At 51.2% G+C, this 19039-nt stretch overlaps 8 protein-coding genes across 8 annotated transcripts; 3 read left to right on the top strand and 5 right to left on the bottom strand.

Moving 5' to 3' along the window:
* Nucleotides 1-472: 472 nt before the first annotated feature.
* Nucleotides 473-3259, bottom strand: BO82DRAFT_415229 (ferric reductase family protein; the record flags this gene model as incomplete). Its single annotated transcript, XM_025639951.1, has 6 exons — nt 473-1594; nt 1646-1767; nt 1821-1873; nt 1928-2160; nt 2209-2597; nt 2654-3259. The coding sequence occupies 6 exons, from the start codon at nt 3257-3259 to the stop codon at nt 538-540; spliced, it is 2460 nt and encodes an 819-aa protein (XP_025491765.1). The 3' UTR covers nt 473-537.
* Nucleotides 3260-5450: 2191 nt separating this feature from the next.
* BO82DRAFT_415224 (uncharacterized protein) lies at nt 5451-6908 on the top strand (the record flags this gene model as incomplete). Its single annotated transcript, XM_025639950.1, has 1 exon — nt 5451-6908. One exon carries the CDS (start codon nt 5451-5453, stop codon nt 6906-6908), a length of 1458 nt encoding a protein of 485 aa, XP_025491764.1.
* Nucleotides 6909-7269: 361 nt separating this feature from the next.
* Nucleotides 7270-8167, top strand: BO82DRAFT_310680 (uncharacterized protein). Its single transcript, XM_025632385.1, has one exon. It carries the CDS (start codon nt 7424-7426, stop codon nt 8006-8008), a length of 585 nt encoding a protein of 194 aa, XP_025491763.1. The 5' UTR covers nt 7270-7423; the 3' UTR covers nt 8009-8167.
* On the bottom strand, nt 8119-9348 carry BO82DRAFT_354578 (uncharacterized protein). The gene has a single exon (XM_025635235.1). It carries the CDS (start codon nt 9298-9300, stop codon nt 8212-8214), a length of 1089 nt encoding a protein of 362 aa, XP_025491762.1. The 5' UTR covers nt 9301-9348; the 3' UTR covers nt 8119-8211.
* Nucleotides 9349-9902: 554 nt separating this feature from the next.
* Nucleotides 9903-11526, bottom strand: BO82DRAFT_335922 (uncharacterized protein; the record flags this gene model as incomplete). The annotated part of the gene is made up of 2 exons (XM_025633319.1): nt 11008-11526; nt 9903-10919 (listed from the first exon to the last, which is right to left on the bottom strand). The coding sequence occupies exons 1-2, from the start codon at nt 11470-11472 to the stop codon at nt 9903-9905; spliced, it is 1482 nt and encodes a 493-aa protein (XP_025491761.1). The 5' UTR covers nt 11473-11526.
* A 600-nt stretch (nt 11527-12126) lies between these two features.
* On the bottom strand, nt 12127-14101 carry BO82DRAFT_383641 (alpha/beta-hydrolase; the record flags this gene model as incomplete). Its single annotated transcript, XM_025638034.1, has 7 exons — nt 12127-12534; nt 12595-12810; nt 12861-13158; nt 13211-13326; nt 13377-13691; nt 13746-13830; nt 13889-14101. 7 exons carry the CDS (start codon nt 14099-14101, stop codon nt 12203-12205), a joined length of 1575 nt encoding a protein of 524 aa, XP_025491760.1. The 3' UTR covers nt 12127-12202.
* A 725-nt stretch (nt 14102-14826) lies between these two features.
* BO82DRAFT_374751 (uncharacterized protein) lies at nt 14827-16795 on the top strand (the record flags this gene model as incomplete). The annotated part of the gene is made up of 2 exons (XM_025637436.1): nt 14827-14857; nt 16314-16795. The coding sequence occupies 2 exons, from the start codon at nt 14827-14829 to the stop codon at nt 16793-16795; spliced, it is 513 nt and encodes a 170-aa protein (XP_025491759.1).
* Nucleotides 16796-17140: 345 nt separating this feature from the next.
* Nucleotides 17141-17851, bottom strand: BO82DRAFT_354577 (aminoglycoside phosphotransferase family protein; the record flags this gene model as incomplete). The annotated part of the gene is made up of 1 exon (XM_025635234.1): nt 17141-17851. The coding sequence occupies one exon, from the start codon at nt 17846-17848 to the stop codon at nt 17171-17173; it is 678 nt and encodes a 225-aa protein (XP_025491758.1). The 3' UTR covers nt 17141-17170.
* Between the last annotated feature and the right edge of the window lie 1188 nt (nt 17852-19039).

Raw genomic sequence — 19039 nt, 5'->3', positions numbered from 1 at the left:
AATTCGACACGGTAGTAGTGGTCCCGGTCTGACGAGAAGCTGCTCGGATCTCTTGGCAGCCCTAGGGATACAGCGCCCCACCCAACCGTTTCGGGATGGAGTTTGCGAGTGTGCGCTTCCGATATATCTCGGCTATGCTTGCCTTTGCATGTCTCGCAGGTCGGAGATTGGGCACTGATCAGATAGAGAGAAGTGAAAACTTGTATTACCGGTTTAGACTGGCGAGATAGGCTGGGCTTTTATCACAAGTAGTGGACTCACAACTTGAGCCGCATGCCACCAGTCCTCAAGAGCCACATGTATAATTCCGGTCGCAACTCTACGGATTGGTCGTACCGTATGACTGCGGGATCAGCAGGGCATTTATTCATTCTAGGCCATACGTTGGCGATGAATGTCTTCGATTCTGCTTAAGCAAAGTAATGAACTTTTGATTACTACTATAAACATAAATACGTGCATTAAAGGATACCCAGCACATCATAAGTCATGCCCTCCCTCTCCTCCACAAACAATTAGAGTAGAAGACAAACCTGTCTACCATCCGAAAGCCTCCTCGAAGTACTCCACCTGGCGGAATCCCCCCTTCATCACCCCATAAACCGCCATCCGGCACTCATCCGCCATCACCGCCGGGCCACACGTTAACACCGCCAACCGAGACACACTGGCGCGGGCCTCCTCCGCGACCGACTGCACGGTGGCCGTGATGTCTGGGCGCCCGTAGCGCACCTCCAGACCAAGATCCTCCACCTTCATGGGTCGGGACTCCTGGCTGGAAGAATCCTGCACGAATTGGCCGGCCTCCTTTGCCTCTGCGCCCACCGCATCAACCTGCGGGACTGCAGCACTGGATTTCTCGTCGCCGGTGACAACGGTAGTCATCGCCCCCATGCTACCCTTGTCCGTGCAATACAGCATGGCGTGGATATCCGCGCACTCCAGCGCAGCGACCAAATCCGCGCAGCAGACTTCATCGAACATCTGTCTCTGACGGCCGGACCAGACGAGGTGGATCCTGGTGGTGCGGGTCTTGCCTCCGGCTGCGAGACGAGAAACGTGGTCGAGGATGTACGGGACTGCCGCGGCGATACCGGTGCCTCCGACAATCAGAAGAAGAGTGTCGAAGGTGTGCAGCGGGACCTGGTGGCCGTAGGGGCCTTCCAGAAGTAGCCGAGGCGCGATGGTCAAATCCTTACCCCCAGACTTCTGGCACTGGTCGCGGAGACGCCGGGTCCAGCCGTCGTAGGGACGGATGTAGAAGATGAGTTTTGCCTCTGCACTAGATGTGTTGTAGCAGCCCAGAGTAAATGGGTGGTTCTCCCAGCCGCGTAGGGTCAAGGGTTGGTAGAGGTAGTAGTGCTGACCAGGGGTGGGGGTGAGGCTGTGGGCGGCGGGGGTCATTTCGATGCGGATGAGATCGCTGGCCGGGCTATAGGACACGGTGGAGGTGGTATTGATAAATCCCTTGCCGAAGCGGGCGTTCCAGTTGCAGTAGATTACGCGGAGGTAGCGCACGGTGCGGTCAAAGCCCCAGATGGCGACCATTGGCCAAAGGTAGCCGTTGAAAGCGGTGCCATCAAAGCTGGTGTGGCTGGTTGCTTTTAGTTAGTGAAAGCATTTTGGTGCTCGGAGGAGGACTTACCGGAAAAGAGTGTATATGGTTAAGATGGCTAGGATAACGTGGATAATCAAGAAGGTTTCGTAAAACTTCTGACGAAGCCACGTGCCGGATTGGAAGAGCATAACAGACATCACCACCGTGGCCTGGAATATGTTAGAAGCCTCCTAAAGACATGGTGCCGAGAATGGTTACATACAACAATACCCATGTAGAAGTAATTCTGCTTGAGTGCACTGTGATATCTGCCGTCTGATATGCCAGCCTGTTAGCATGATATTGATGCTTGCGTTAAGAAGCACTAACCATAGACCTGGAAAACCACGGTGTAGTTGATCGAGTGAACAATAGCCAGAAGCGTGCAAGCCCAGGCCACATGACGGTGGAAGATGTTGAAAGACTGGACATTGAAGTCTGTTGCCCAAAGGAAGATGTTGTTTCGTCCACCGAAGAGCCAAAGAAATGGAAGACAGGCGTAAGACAGAACTCCCGTACGATCAGACGAGTATTGCCAATTTTGTTGGTGTAGACTCGGCGTCCTAATTGTTTGTTAGACGTAAATCTGCCAAATTATGATACAAACGTACTGAATATTGCCGCGGAAGCTCTGGTAGTCAACACAGGACAGAATGATACACACCACCCACCAGCCAAAGACGATCAAAAGATCCAACCGTTTCGGGATAGTGTGGAACCAGAAGAGCTGCTGGTGATTGGAAAGGCTGGGGGCAAAGCTGGCAGGAATGACAAAGTGAGTCCGGATGAAGTGGGTAATTGCAGCCACCGGCGCGCAGGAGTTGCGGCCAGCCGCATAGAAACCACTCTTCTCAGAATCGCCGCGTCTGGGGCCATTAACATGGGCTCGGAAGGATTTCCAGGCCTTGACGATCATGCCGAGAGCCAGTATTCCACCCCAGTAGCCCATAAGACCCCAGCCATAACGTTTGTCTTTGCTCAGTGCATAGTCGTGGGTGACCTATTATTGCCTGGTTAATGCTTCATCAGGATCACTTCAAGAAAAGGATCACATACATAAGATTTGTATGCTCGTTTGTAGTATGAGTGGCTAAGCAAGACTGGACTCTCAATAGTGCCGGTTGTCGTCGTGCTATTGGCCTCTGGGTCGACGGTTGGCAAAGATGCGATATAAGAATCGGTGGTATTGGCAACGATATCAGTCAGATCAATCAAAGTAGCACTGTTCTGCTCACACAGGCTTTGCCAGTAAGGAATGGTGGCTTCCAGTTGCTTCTTGTTACACCACGCCTTCGCACTGGCATACAAGGACATGGCACCCACTGTGCTCGTGCAGCCTCCAGTAGAAGAACTACCATGATGACCACGTCTAGCCATTCTCTTTGCGAATGCCCGTTTCGAGGAGCCATGTGATGTTGTGACGACGGCACTTGAGGAGGAGGAGCCATGTGAGGTTGAACTAGAAGAGCTCTGAGAAGTTGACGAGTCGCTTGAGGTTGAGGTGGATGTAGTGGCACCTGCATAAGTGTAGGAGCCCAGAGACTCGTATATAGCATAGAAGCAGTAGTCTGCAAGCTCGGGGGCAGACATAGTAAACCCCTCTGCCAGGACGCGGACGCCCGTCCAGGCGAGGATCAAGAGAAGTGTACTCGTCACTCTCATTTTGCCGGATGATAGACAGGATACTCCCGAGACCAGCGTAGTCCGGGCATCAAGTCAATCTTTATATCGCACAGAATCCTCAAATTGGACCTACCCACTTTCTCGCAATGAGGGTCCTATTCGAGCATGCTCATTACACAGGTGTGGCGGAACCCACCGGAGGGAATCGAGCTATCTCCAGCGAACCAGTTATCAATCTCCACTTGATCATTGAACAATGCCTTCTTGGCTTGGAGCATCTGGACCCATGCATTTGGTCAGGCATGTAGGTTCACATTCATCGGACTCGTGGGCTCCAGTGCGATATGTGTAGCGCCATTTAAGACATCTTTTGGGACATATAGCCGACGAGAGAGAACCACAAGTCGAAAGCCAATAGTGGCGGCTTATTCTCCGTCAATTTCGTACTTGTCCCGTTAGGCGCATGCAGAGATTGCCTTTCCTGACACCAACTCCTTGACGGGGCGAAAAGCATAGAAGGTTCTGTCTTGTCTAGGACAAAATTCCCCGAAGACCCACAAGATGCCACACCCCTGTGGAAGCAAGGCCTGATTGATAATTCGGAGCGTGGAACAATTGATCAATCTGATAAGATCCACTTAGCATGCGATCAAGCACCGTATCACTGGCTAGAAAGACCCTTGGGCCGACGTATACAGGATCTTGGCAGTGGTGTCCGATTCTAACCCCCGAGTTTCTTGGCGGCCCACTTCCGTCGGTTGCTTGATTTTTTCGGGTCCCATCCTCGCAAGCTACGTCCCTTTCGGGAGATGTGCGCGTAGTTCCGGCAACGACCTCATGTATCCATCAGGCGACTGATGAAGTGGCTCGGGTATTCTTGGCATCGCTTGCATTGTGAGTCATGGCTTGCACGGAGGCTTTTTTGGTGCCGGTTTTCGGCAAGCGTCCTCGACTAGGAAGGTCATTTGAGTATACGGCGAAGAGAAATAGATTTCTGCAGACGTTAGTTGATACGAGACTAGGATACATCTTTACTGTGCTACTTCGAGCGCCGAAGCAAAGTAGGAAGAGGGAAAACTCACTATCTCCTCATCACACTCTCTCCGATAGGTCGATAGCCAGAGTGTACAATTGATGCTCCGATAGTTTTACCTGAACACCACGGAATTTCCGGGATGATGGGGTCCAACCTCGCCATTCAGACGCTTGATTCCGATGCTCACTTCACTGTAGTTTGTAAGATGTCCCACACTTCACAGCATAGCGCTTCCGCGCAGATGGAGCCGTAGACTCTCATGAACCGGGGCCAAGCCTTTTCGAAGAACTTGCCTCCCGAAATTATCAATCAGACCTGGGGCTTACCCACTGCTTGGTGCCATGGCAAGTCGGGTACCGAGAGAATCAATTCCACGCTTCCGGAGGAGGTTTGTGCGCCACTGAACGAGAACGAAGAACGGAGCCTTCTCATAAAACTTCGTTTGGGAAGAGCAATAAAGAAGGCTCTTAGGGATGAAAGAAATAGTCTGTCTTGCCAATACCTTTCGAATTAAGCCTGGCACTTACCGCCGGATTGTCCTACAACTCCTATGGACTGTCATCATTAGGGGGTTTTCTTTCATATGTCACAGAGGAGGCCACAGAGGAGGTCACAGGTGCGCTCTAGCCATCGTGGCAATAATTGACAGAGCCGGCTAGCTGCGTCGTGGGTGACTTCGACGAAGCTGTTGAAGTGACTAGAAAAGAAGTGGTGAATGGTAGTTCTGACAGGATTCAGCATCTCTTGGAGCGAACGATCGGCGAGATCAGTATCTTGACATCTCTTTTAGCTGAGCGGTGCAACGCTCTCATCAAATCCCTTGGCTTGTTGTTACATGGAAGGTGAACAGTTATAGTTTGGAAGTACTTGAAGAGAAAGGCCATAAAGAGCCATCAAATGAGAAATCATGGCGGATGCAAGACTGGACACCATGGTATCGCAATCTTGCTTGTGCGAGCAGGTGGTGAGAGACCGGATGACGCGTCGAGGAAGATGACGAGCAGGACTGGTGTGCCTGGGTGCCTAGGCGCCTGAACATCCCTCCAGGCCCTCGGCCTGAATTTCCCGATCAGGTAATGTCTATGCATGCATTGCGTGTCTGCCATCGACTCCCTTATTCCAGATAAAGGCACATCTTTCCAGCCAAATGTGTCGCACCGATCAACACATTTTACTCCTCTCAGAGATAATAAAATGCATCGATCCTGCATTCTCGCCTTGATCTCCGCCATAGGAGCTGCCGCCTCTTCTCTTGCCGCTGACAGCGCTCCCCCCGAACCTGTCCAGAATGCCAACCATATCTTCAACGCCATCCACTCCTCCATGAGACAATGGGGCTCGGCACTCAACCACAACGGCATGTCTTTCTTCCTGGCAGAAATGTCAGAGGGAACCAAACTCTACCACGGTGACGGCCATCCAGAGCACATTACCGGAGTCCGATGGCTGGCCTTCGACCCCGAGCACGCATTTGCCTTCGCACGGTCGGGGCCGAAACGATCCGAGACACCTCCAAAACTGTCATCTGACTCTCAGCAAGTGATGGGCGGGGATCAAAATGGATCAGCCGGGGAAGACAACGGTGGATGGCTCCACACCTACACCACGGCCAAGAATCTTCGCCTCATTTATATCGATGGGATGTCAGCCGGAAAGTCCAAGATCGGGACTCTCGACCTGCAGGACCGGGTGTTATTTGAAGATGAGATCAATGGTGGCGTATTGCAGGAGAATGCGCGTGCAGAGGCCGTGTGTCGGATTGCGAGGGAGGAGTGGAACGATCGGGTGGATGGAGTTATTCGGCTGGCTTCAGGGTTCGAGGTGATTCTCTGCAACTCGGAACAGAACCTGGAGCCCGTTCATGTGGCGAGAGTGAGGTCTTCGAACCCGAGAGCAGGGGGCAATGAAAAGAAAGGAGGGAAACCGACCGAGGTGCTCCAAGTGATGAGGGCCAGGTACAATGGCATTGGCGGCGAACGGGTGGTCTTGAACTATGATCATTTCGTAACGGCTTACAACTATTCTCTGAATCTGTTTCCAGACGACAGCACTGCCCCACGACTCAATCACCTACCATTTGCAGAGTTAGAACCCATCCGCGAGAGCCTCACATCCCTCGTGATGGCGCCTGATGTCAGACACAGACAGGTGAACTGGCAAGCGATCACTGATATGATTGTTCAGAAGTACAGCCACCCGCTGCGTGAGCTGGCATCAAGACACCACTATCATCACGGCTTGTTCTCTCTAAATGCAGAAGCTGCGCGCATATGGAATACATTCGTTGATCAGGATAACAGGGATATTGGCGAAGAAATGGAGAGATGCGCAACTCAGTTCATCCCCACTGATGCTGCTAATGACTCGCTTGCTTATCGTGCCGTTTATACTGTCAGCAGTCGAATCTGCGCTTCGTTTGTCGAAGTCCTGGAGACGAAAGAATATGATGCCGCGGTCGACACTCTGCGATCTACGATGGACTATTTGAGCTGGACAGTATGGAAGGAGTGCCGCGGCTGTCATGATGACGAGTTCTGCCAGATCCCAATCTGGCCTCAGGGATCGTGGGACGACTTTGAACATCCGCGTTGTCAGAAGTTTGAGTCAGCCTACCAAGGCCCCAATGATTTCTGGGGACCTGTATGGAGATGAGAGGACCTGCGTGCTTTTGCGAATGGTATGGGCGCAGTTGGCCCTTGACACCTCCAAGCATCTCACGGCTACCAGACAATCTCCGTAGGTAGATGCAGCTGGCATGTACAGGAGAATAGTGCTATTCATGCAATCTATGTTGGACATATGACAGATTTACCGTGGTTCTAATATTTCTTGAGGATGGTCAAACGACACCAATTAAGCATAGGTTCGAACCGTGGGAGGAATTAAAGTCTAAGTGAACAACCCCTCCAATCATGCATGTCGCCCAGCAGCACGGTAGCCTACTAGGTAGAGAACAACAAAACCTTCGGCCCCTGCATAATTTACTTCCCCTCTCCCTTCTCACTTCCCCATCTCCTTCTCACCCCCACATCTCTCTCCACAACACATACTTCTATCATAGTACAACAACCACAACCACGATCGCAACAAATATCACGACTCCACCCTCCACTCTCAGATCTAACCTCATCCAAGCGCTATCTACAACCCCTGGCGCACCTCAAAACATGCGCGCCGTCCTCCCTCCAAACTACACCCTCCACCAGGGCTACCCCGACGTGGAATCTTACCTCCACCTCCGCCGCACCAAAGAACACCCGCAATCACCAACCGCCCAACAAGCCGAATCCGCCCTCCAGGGAAGCTGGTACGGCTGCTACATCACCTACACGGCACCAGCTTCAGCTTCAGCTTCACCTACTACCCCCGACAATCCCACCACCAACCCAGAGACCCAAGAAACCGGAGAAGTGGTCGCAATGGCCCGCCTCATCAGCGACGGGATCTACACCTTCCATCTGACGGACCTGCTCATCGCAGCGGACCACAGGTACAAGAAGCTGGGGAACGTGATCGTGGCGCATCTCCGGGAGAAGATCCGCGAGTATGTGATCGGTTTGGGGATGGGCGGGCAAGGCGAGGACACAGAGGAAGAGGCCGCCCTCCGAAGCACGGAGGTTACAATGCTGGTGCATTCGTGGCCGGAGGAGCACGAGATCTATTATGCGGAGGGGTTTGTGGAGGCGTGGCCGCCGGCGAGGGGGATGGTATTGGATTGGAGGCAGATTGATGATTTTGATTCTGATGAATGATTGTAGCAACTGTCTGAGGGTGGGCTAGGACTCATTGAAGGGTTAATGTGGGCGACACGGGTTTGAGTCCATGAGATTGATGACTTGAATGGTTGATTTATGTGAGTATAAGTACTAAGACGGAGAGATATTTCGTGATCGCCAATCTATAGATTTCGCAGAGTATTTCTACAGGACCAACATCCTCAGGCATCAAGCTGGCACTAGTACTCATCCGACTCATCGCCATCATCATCCTCCTCCCCTTCCTCCACATCCCCCTCAAATTCCTCCCACTCATCATCATCCAGATCATCGAAATCGTCATACCCGGGGAACCCGGCCTCATCCTCATCATCCGACCCCACGAGCATCTGCACATACATCTCCTGCAACAACTCCCGGAACGCCTGCTCATGGCCATCGGCCAACGCCAGCCGCTCGCGCAGCACCTTCTTAGGCTCCCACTTAGTCGGATCCATCAGCTCCTCCTCGGTCTCGAACAGCGTATCGGCCAGGGTATTGGCAAAGAACCCCATCAGCAGCGTACTGACGCCCAACACATACTCCGTCGAGCAGCTCCACCCAGACTCATCGCGAGCCAACCGCGTCGCCAACCCGGCCACGTCCTTCGTGCGCAGCAACTCCCCGAAGTCGCTCTCAGGCAGCCCCTCGATCACGCCCTCGGCGCCCGCAGCCGCGTAGCGGATCAGCGCGCGCGTCTCGTCCCAGTCGACCGTGTGGCGGTCGCAGAGCAGCATCAACAAGATCGAAGTCGGGCACTCATTATGGCGGTTCTCGCCGACCAGGACGGCGGCGAACGCGGCGGCCTCGGCCTCCAGCCGCCCGTGGAAGGGCGTCCAGAAAGCCGCGTGCCACGGGTCCGCGGTTTTGGCGGACGGGTGCTTGGCGGCTTCCTCCTGGATGCCCGCGGGCAAGTACTTCCGGTACCGCGTGACGGCCCAGACGCTGTAGAGGTTGTCGAGCTCCTCGCCGAGCTTGACCTTGGTGGCGAGGTCGAACGAGAGGTTGACGGGGGCGGCGGGGTTGCTCAGGCTCCCGGTACTGGGCTCGAGCGACTGCTCGTACTGCATCATGCGCATGGCCGCGTTGACATTGCCCGGGTCCTCGAGGAGTGCCTCGCATGCTTGCTGGTAGGTGTGCAGGAGCTCGGCTTGCTCGGCGGACAGCTGCAGGCCCGGATGGTGCTCCAGGGCCTCAGCGTAGCTGAGGCGCTCCTTCAGGCCCTTCTTGTTGGTCGTGGAGAGCTCCTTGTAGGGCGTCGGAGGAGCGAGGTAGCGCAGAGGATTCATTTTTGTGGTTTACCTTCCGGTGTTCTTTTTGTGTCGTGTCGATGTTCCCCTACGGTGGCTGTATGGCGGTAAGAAAAGAATCTGTCGGGTTGCGCGCGCACGGGCCAGGGCCCACTGTTTCAGGTACGGGTACGGTACCCGTGGGTCAGGGCTGCAAAGCTTAAGGGTTGGACCAGACATCTGCAGAGCAGTCGAAGTACAATAACGAATCAGGGCATTGGACTATGGTTCAAAGAAAAGGAAATTCCATTCATTCTTGGTACTATGGCAGAAATTAACAACAGTCTGGTGCGCCTTGTGTGACTCAGTACATGGGTATCGCTTAGGTCAAAATGCTTTCCTTCCCAGACCTAGATAATCGCCAGATCACTCGCACCACTCGAAGCATCCTTGGCACAGAAGTGCATTGAGTGTGTCCATTTGCTCGAACAAATCTGAGAGATCATCACTGATATTCAGATCAAAGATGAGTGGCTCCAACTCCTCTTCTTCCGATTCCGATTCATCCACGTCCTCTATCAACCGACGCACATGTGCAATTAACCCAGGCTGTTCAGATTGCGGGATCGCCGCGATTGTCTCATCAATTCCCAGAATGGTCTTCAGGCTGCTGAACGCTGCTCTCTTTTCAATAACTTCAACGAATCTACCTGCTTGTCAAACTCCACGTTCTGATTTCTCACATATTCGCCGATGAGGAGATGCTCCAACTGGGGCGGCAGCCGATCAGCGAGCTGGTATTCATCGTCCCTCGCGGTTCCTACGCCCCTCGTCATATACAGCAGGTACTGAAGCTCCAGATCCAAGTGCTTCAAGGCGGAGAAGTCGGCCAACGAACCGGTCTGGTCCCAAATCCAGTCCGGCAGCTGCACTGACCTATCGGCCAAAGCCATTTCATTCGCAATCCGGATTGATTGCATTTGTTCGCGCTTTTCGCGATTCTCACTGAGGTCAAGAGGAACTCGCTCTACCGTTTTTGACTTGAAAGGTATGTATGCGACGCCTAAATCTAGAACCTCCAAGGTTTTACGGTGGACCAGAAGCGCTTGGAAGATAGTTCGAAATGAGGTCAGCCTATAGGCAAGGTTGCCGCCGATTGATCTACCCCCAATGGGGCATCGAAACTCTCGAAGCTGCTTGCATAGACATATAATTCTTGCCAAGTTCATGCTGTCGGCCAACGAGTGCTCGATCCGGATACGGGAGATAGTCGAAGAGGCAAAGGGGAGCCCGTGCTTACCAACGACGCTGGCTTTCAGCTCATCCGTGCCAAACGACTCAATCGATGGAAGACGGTGAAAAAGATCTATGAAGCCAAAGAGGTCCGTCTTGAAAAAGACTCGATCCTCTCTCCAGGATGTGTCGTCCTCCGTCTCGTTGATCAAGTACACGTCCCAAAGCTTTCTCAGGAGCTTCGGCCCCGGGGCACCCGGGAACGCGTCATTGTTGTTGATTTGGTGCAGAAGCCATTGCAAAGGGAATTTCATACGCTTGCAGTCGATGGAGTCTGTATGCCAAGGTACGGCAATCTTGCTGAGAAAGGGTTGGGAGAGGGCCATAGACTCTACCTCCGGTGCCACAGAGATTACAAGTGCTGTCAAAACCTGCGCGAGAAGGGGCTCATGGCAATGAAAAAGCCTAGAATTGGTTAAGGGTAAGCATCGAAATGATTGCAGCTCAAGGAAGGGGACCCGCTGACCTGGCTACATGATTGGCTGGATGACTCGTTGAATGATACTCCCTGCGAGAGGTGATTCCGGAGATCAACTTGACTATCGTGGCCAAGCGTTCAATCAGGTTGCTTGGAAATCCTGCTCTGTAGATCGCAGCTCGGATCATCCTCATGTGTTCTTCAGCTGGTGATGACGTATTGAATTCGCAGAAGGTTGGGTCCTTGTAGATCTTCGTCACAGACTCCCAGTACCCAATATGACGCACATAGCGGCCTAGATACGGCTGTTTCAAGATGTCGATCAGGGCCGCGAAGGCGCTCTCAAGATGCTTGGCATTGTTTGTGATGCAGATCTGGCGGAATCTTGCACGGGCCCTCATATCACACGACTCGTAAAGATGGGAAGACTGTGCAGCCAACGCCGCAATGTCGTCGTAGGACTGTAGGTAAGAGATTATGTGAAGTATGATCTCGGTCGGGAGATCTGTGAGTCGAGCCATCTTTGCCAGCGTGATCAGGTTGAGCGTGTATATGTTCTTGTTGATGGAATTAGGTCTCTCGCTTGCATGAACGATTCAACAGTGTATCGACTTTTGTCGTTGTTTTCGCCTTCTTATAAGCCCACAGTGCGTGTTCAGATTCTCACGGGAGCCTAATGTTCCAGGCAACCAGCTGCAGAACTGTAAATTTCAACAGCCTGCAGCTCAGTCCGTCCGTTTTTCAAAGAACAACGTTGATACGAAACGAGGATGTAATGTTGATTCAACTGCTTGGGGGTAGCTAAGCATACACAATCGGGATGCATCGATCGATATGCAGATAGTAATCAGTGCCAGTTTGTCAGGATTGTGGTGACAGTGAGAGAAAGAAGTCAAAGGAGACAACTCTTTCCATGTGATATGAATCATAACAGGAGTCCTTCATTGTCGAAAAGGGGCAAGCGCCTTCTCCCGCCTAACACTACCAAAGCCTCGCTCACATTTCCTCTACGTAGTGAATCCAGCAGTTTACACAAAGGTCAAGGCAGAAGCCCGACACGACAGTTCTGTTAGCAGAATAAGATGTATCATTGAGCCACCCTTACAAAGAATTTACCCATCTAATTATCAAACACATGAAGACACAGGGCATCGACCGGGTTTCAACAATCGCTTCTCACTCAGACGCCGGGTTGCAGGACTAGTACATCGGGAGGAGGCTTCGCAGGTAACATCTCGCAAAATTGCTGCCCTACCCATCAATCCGGAAGGGAATCGAGGAATTCCAACAGCCACCATCTAGCCAGTCTCCAGTGACATTTCGAACAGGAAAATCCTTGCCAAACTCAAGTATAACGCCCCCTTCCGGCGCACTGCCGTTGAACGCAGTCCATCCTACAGTGGTATTGATTGTGGAGGCATCTTTGAGGTATGCTAGGAAAAAGTCCTGCATTGTTTCAGAGGTTTTGACCTCGAGCTCGGTGATGTTACCGACATCCAGCATGTAGGTACCGAATATCATGAAGAGATCAGTCCAGTGGAAGGCGCCAAGCCAGGGGACGGGGCTGATGTTGCTGAAGTTTCCTGCGGGAAGACAATGTTTAGCCCAAGAGCATTTACCTAGGGTGACGAACGTCTACTTGCCGGCCCAATAATATCGGTAGGTGTCAAGGCCGATGGACGCCCGAAGCTCCGAGTCAGAACGTGCAAGGCAGTCAGACTCTCCTTCTTCTTCGGCAACGTATGTACTGTTCTGATCCGGAAACTCCCTGGCGGTGTCGGATCGAATCGACGGTCCCGAAGCAACCTTCCCTTGAAGATATCGCTCGGTCTCATTCGAAAAGATGTATCTTTCGTCGGCTGTACGCAGGATTAGCTCGAGAGCCAAAAGGTAAGGGAGCCGGACTTACGAATATAGTTAGTAAAGGCAATCGAAGGCGTGGCGTTGTAACGGTTGATGTATTCCTCAATCTGCACCCAAGAAATCTGCCGCATACACTCGAGTTCGGCTTCGTAGTCCTCTCCATAATTACACCCGAGCCCCTTGGCGACAATGTCAAAGTCTTGATAAACATCACCGGCTGTTGTAAGGTCCAGGGTGGCCGATGCACCTTGCGAGATCACTCCGAATTTGGCTGCGAGAGGGTTGTCGGGAAATGCGAGAGTATACAGGTGCGTCAAGATACCTCCTTGCGATTGACCCCACAGCTATTTGTCCAATCAGATTAGATCTAGTAGATAGTGATCTCAAGAACCATACCATTATGTTCTCAGCATCTCCTCCAAAGTGTTCGATGTTCTCGTAGGCCCATTCAACTGCCGCTCTGACATCTAGCAAAGTCAAAGAGGTTTCATTCAATGCCCGGGATTTGGGATCTGCAAACAAGGTAAGTCCAATGTCTCTCTTTATAGTAGGATCAACCCACTCCCGAAGATATTTGATCGATAATTGATTGTAATCACAATGTGCTCCTGAGATCGTGAGACCCAATGTGCTGGCAGCTGAGAGGGAATATCAATTCCACCAGTGATACCGCCGCCACCGGTTACGAACAATGCCACCGGGAGCTTAGAAGTGCGATTAGCTGAAGCAGGCGTCCAGATCGCCATTGATAAACAGTCTTCGGCCGATGACCAGGCAGTGGAGCCTTGATCCAATTTCTCGCCGATGTTGAGCAGCAAATTTGGGGGTTCGTAGGTGTTCCAGATACTGGCTGGCGCAGTCACGTACTGAGGACAAGCTGTCAAGAATGTGAGTACATTCTAAGCCACAAATCTCGTGAGTAGAAGACTACCTGGGCCATAAAATGTAGAATCGATCCGCTTCTTGGACCTATGCGGCTTCTGAGGAGGCATCCAACGTAGATCCCCAACGGGAGGCTGGAGAAGATGAAATCAACATGCGGGATGAGAACCGTCCGAGAAAGGTAAAGCATACCTGTGCATATGGAACTCGAAGGAATTGTCGAACATTGGGGTAGGTATCATTGAGCATGCCAATGAAAGTTCCCGTGTGCGTCTCGATAGTCAAGTTTGACCAGTCTGACAAGGTGCGCGGGGCTTCCCATGTCAAATTCGCATAGTATGGGTCTTCCGCACTGGCTGATGCCAGAGTGGCCAAGCCGAGAAGCCCAATAGTAGAATACCTCATGACGCTAGGACAGACCTATGGCAGAATGATAGATGCAATCTATGCTAAGTAGGATAGAACGACGAAAACGAACATGGAAGTAGGACCCTTCTTTATAGGCCGACATCATGACATACCGGTCCTAAGCTCAACGCCATTTCAGACAGATCCTTGTTTTGAACGCAGTCAGTATACAAGGGATTTTGCGGATGGTACCATATTTTGCCGGCAATGTGGGGTTGCGGAGGGCGGGAAATTCTTGCGGAGAACATCCGCCTTGTCCATGAACGGCAATTAAAGCCGGTTTCTGCTATAGACCCGGACGAAGAGACTTGGAATAGTATACTGCACGAGAAAAGTTGCTTGAAGGCCGAATTACCCCGCGGTGTCATGGACGCATGGTCCCTTGCTCGGATCGTCGCATGATGGAGGGAAAAGACAATACCCGGATCATTGATCAGCCTAAGCTTTTCTCGGGCATGATTGACATGCTAGAGGCCGAAGCCGGTTTAAGAAGCATAAGTGGCTGATTGGAAAAAAAAGCTTCCTTGCGAAAGTTGGTACACTTTAATGTGGTGACTGATCTGCTAAGGTTGATGCGCACTGCTAGAGTCTCAACGACATGAGCAATGGTAGCCTTAGCAGCTGGAACAAGAGGTAGCCCTTTGACATACAAGGCTGTCGTTAGGTGATGCTCACTCATAATGGTCACCGTTCAGTAGATGCTGACTTGCTGACTGCACAGCATGACTTCTTTACCCAACCAGACCTGTTCGGGTTAAATTTGCCCTGCAAAGCTACCCCAGCCGCCTGTGGGTCCGACTTGATGGTTAGGACTTTCGACCGTATTTTCCGTGCTCAGGAAGGTAGTCGTATGTCATACCTTGAAACATTTCAGTTAGCTTCCTCTCGATTGAGATTCCGAGGATGAATACCCGTCTGAGGAATCGTATCTGTGACTGATAAGGCGGTGGACAGGGCGACCAAAAGTATTTCCTCCGGAATACCTTACGGGCCAGAATCTTTTTCAACACTCAAGACACAAATTTTGTCTCGGGGTCATCATTCCAACTCCGAATGTAATCGTTCTCAGCCCTTGGTAGTACTGTACATATCCTCGACTGCTGTTTTGAAAAGAACGCACTGCAGTCTTCGAGGTTAAAGCTCTAGGATCACTGCCATCATTATACAACTAGTAGAGGATAGGCCATGAGTTCTTCGTGCAAACAGCCCAAACACCATGAAGAGCAGCCAACTCAGCATACTGCAATGTATTTAGCATTGATATAGACTGATAGATGTTTTGATTCTCAAAGTGATAAATCCTCCTACAACGACATTTATGTAGTCATTACAATTCTTAGTATTTTGTTAGAATTTATCACCTTTGAAGTCCGACCGCTGCGCCGAGTCGCGCTGCACCGTCCAATGCCGGTCCGTAGCCCGCTGAAGAATCAAAGCGCAATGGGCTCGGATATTGCCCATAATAAACAACTTTAGGCATTCGCAGACCAAATTTCACGTGTTGAAGGGTCCTTTGTTGAGAAATATACGCTTCATCTCTAGTATGGCACTAATCAAAACATCAAAGGACTAGCTATGTTGTATAATCATGAGAAATGAGAATGAATCTGGTCAGGGCAAGGGGTAGGGTTGGTGTCCAGCTCGGAGAAATTCACAGCAAAAGATGGTCTTCAGTGAATGTGTAATATGGCTGTAAGAGTAACACAGAATGAATCACTGTCACTTCAGCAACTCGGTCATTCAATGAATGCCGTTGGCTCAGTACTCAGCACTATCCTGTCTCCCCCCCCCCCCAATACTTCCTTCCTTTACCACAACACTATACACCGTCTCTGGATATTAGTATCACTCATACGAAGCTGGGCTTTGACGCGACGCGATTGTTCACAACATCCTAGTTGAAGATCTCTTGCACACCCTCCTAGGTTGCTTCAACCGAGGGGTGGAAGAAACACGTTACCAAGATCAAAGTACGTGTTCTTCATGGCAGGACTGGAGATATGCATTTGCTAATAACTCATCTAGACAAGCAAAAGGGTTACTATCAAGCGTTTCTAAGCCCTTTAATCTACACCCCAAGCGAGGAATCCGTCCGATCATTCCTCAAAAACCCGCGCACTGCGCTCAGTCTGGTCAGACCGTTCAAGCATGGAGGACCTGACCAAGGGCTACAGAAGCGACTTCTCTGGATTGAAACCTTTTGAAAAAGCCGCGGCCGTCAGAAAGGTCCAGAACGAGATCCTCGCCGGTCTCCCGCTCAACACTCTCTACGTCGTGCTCTATGTTCGCACCGACCCTCCCATCGCCAACGACTTTCACTGGGGTCTCTATTTTCATACTGACTACTCCGGTGGCTTCAAGTATCATGTGAAAAACCCCAGCACCGATGGCAAGGGCTGGCTTGCGGATCACGGCAGAACCGGGGGCCTCTTGAAGTCTAATCTTCTTTGTGTTGTTAACCAGATCGCACGCGTCCCTGGCGATAAAGTCGCTCAAATCGATCCAATCATGAGGTCCTACGATGAAAATCTGAATGCGATGCATGGTATTACTTGCCGCGTTTGGGTGCTGGCGATTACACAGAAGCTCATGGACAAGAGCATTGTGCATTGCAGCAGTGTCAAGGACCTGGAGGCGGAGTGCTTGTCAGTGGGGAACGGTTACATGGTTGAGGCTGTAAACTCTCGCTAGTCACGTCCAATTGTCAAGTCGTGCGTGTGTCTTTGAAGTGTGACTATTGCGGACTCTTCTCAGAGGAGCACGCAGTACAGAGCTTTTGCCGCGCTGAACGACACTTTTAGGTGATCATAACTTGGCTGCTTTGCCTTTTCATCTTAGTTTCACGCTGGGTATTAACTGTAATTAATTTCTTGTCGAAAAGTACGTAGCAATAGCCTAATATAGAAAGGTCTCCTTGACAGCCTTCTCGATCAAGTCTGCATACATGGTACGCCAGGCACAGCCAGGCACAGTAGTTTCCAAGGATAATTTTCGAAGATGCAAATCAATAGTGTACCGAAACGCAAGCTGATGAACAGGCGCCTTGGAAATTCAGCACCCGTTGTCCTAGAAAAAGACATAAGAATCCACTGTCAGGTTGTTTACAGCACGATCATAATCCAGTTCCTCAAGATATTCGGAACCTCCAATCCAAGAAACTGCCCTGAACCACCAGCTATTCCTCCCAAATCGCATAGCCGTAGTAAATTCCCAGTATTCCGGATACCAGCCCGCAGACTCCCAGTCGAGAAACCCAGTTAGATGACCATCATCACCAACAAGGATATTATGAGCTTTCAAGTCACCTTGACTGAAAACCATTCTATACTTTCGTTGATCCAATTTCTTCGCCGTGGCCAGGACTTTCTCAAACTCGGCCTGTGATTTGAAAGTATGATTTGAGGCTGTGGACAGCAGAAAGTCGTGCAACTGCGTCTGATCTGTGAATGGTCCCATGATATGATGGGGAATGCGCTGGCTTCGTAAACATGTTCCGATCGCTGATGAGACCCAGTTTCGGCGTGAGGAAGGGGGCGTCCACAAGCGCATGGTCTGCACGCATGTCTTCAGCTCCTGTAGCCACGGCTCCTCGCTATCAGGATCATATTCCTTATCCTCCCAGTTGTTCAACTCTATTCCCGGGAGGCGAGTCATCACAATGGAGACTTTTCGGTTGTAGTCGGGGTAAAGTTGTTCGCCATAATTCAGAACTTTAGGCACGGGCATTCCAGCGGCTCTTGCCATTTGTGTGGCAATGGCTTCCTCGACGCTGCTGCGATCTGTCCATTTTATCAAGAGTCCGAAAGGTAGTGGGATGATGTTGTAGTCGAAACGGATCCCGAACCAGTGGCAGTACCACTGGGAGAAGTAGCGTAACGCTCTATGCACGAGGCCCCATGCTACTCTGATGGGTTTCCAAGAAACACGAGGTACTGAAGGTGTGATTGGGGAGACTGTCAAAGGAGGCTGACAAGGCCACGTGTAGTCAGGGCGTAGAATTGATGGCACGAATGATGCCACCATGATTGTTCGTTGGTGAGTTGAGTGTTGTTGAAGGTAAGTAGTTGTTGTTGTCTTTGTAGATCGGGTGGAATCCATGGTGATCCGCCAGACCCACCTTCCGTTCTGCCGCCGCTGACCGTCGCGGTTTAGCCTCAGCTATACTTCACCTGGCAGTCTTGGCCGTCTGCCACATGGTTCAACTTTTAGAAAAGAGTCACTCTGATCTTTGGAGATCTCTTTGTCTCACACTCATGACATTGCTCTTAGCCTTACCTGTACAAAGGCTACTTGTTAAGGGATGAGGGGGCTCAAGCCTATTGCCCTGGATGATCTACCGGTACCAGCATAGACCCTTTAAGCCAGCTCCTTCCACACTATGGATGAAGCACCAAACTCATGCGCGCAGAAAACCTCAAAGGAAACTACCATGGACCAGTGCGCTATTGCTGCTGCGCGCTTTCCTCGACTGCGCTCCCTGAATACTGCTAGAGGCAGTCACCGACTACTACCTTGTGCCTAGTATCATCATTACGACCCTACGAGACTTGCCTGCCAGGATATTCGCTACAATCTGGTGCTCCTCACTGTCGCTTTTATAACCAGGATATCTCTTATTTCTAGCTGTCATACCCAAGACATCATTACCTAATTTAGCTCGACCTCCGCGATGTCTGCTCCCTCGAACCATGCTTTTCGGCAAGTAAGCCCCCACAAAGTTTCCCACCGACCAAGCTTCAGTTCAACAAAGAAGATCTACCAAAGCCCTGGAGACTTCACAGACGTCTGAATCGAATGACTAACTGTGGTCTATCACTCAGTTTCAATCCTTTGGCTCCAGTCTTTGTTGTTCACCTTCGCCTTGACAACCTTCCAGTAGAATTGATATTATCGATAGCCGACTTCCTACGGCCTCACGAGAGAGCATTGCTCTCG

Source organism: Aspergillus uvarum, assembly GCF_003184745.1.
Source record: "Aspergillus uvarum CBS 121591 unplaced genomic scaffold BO82scaffold_28, whole genome shotgun sequence".
Lineage (NCBI taxonomy): Eukaryota > Fungi > Ascomycota > Eurotiomycetes > Eurotiales > Aspergillaceae > Aspergillus > Aspergillus uvarum.
The sequence above is the reverse complement of the archived record's forward strand: the minus strand, read 5'-3'. Positions and strand labels throughout refer to the sequence as shown.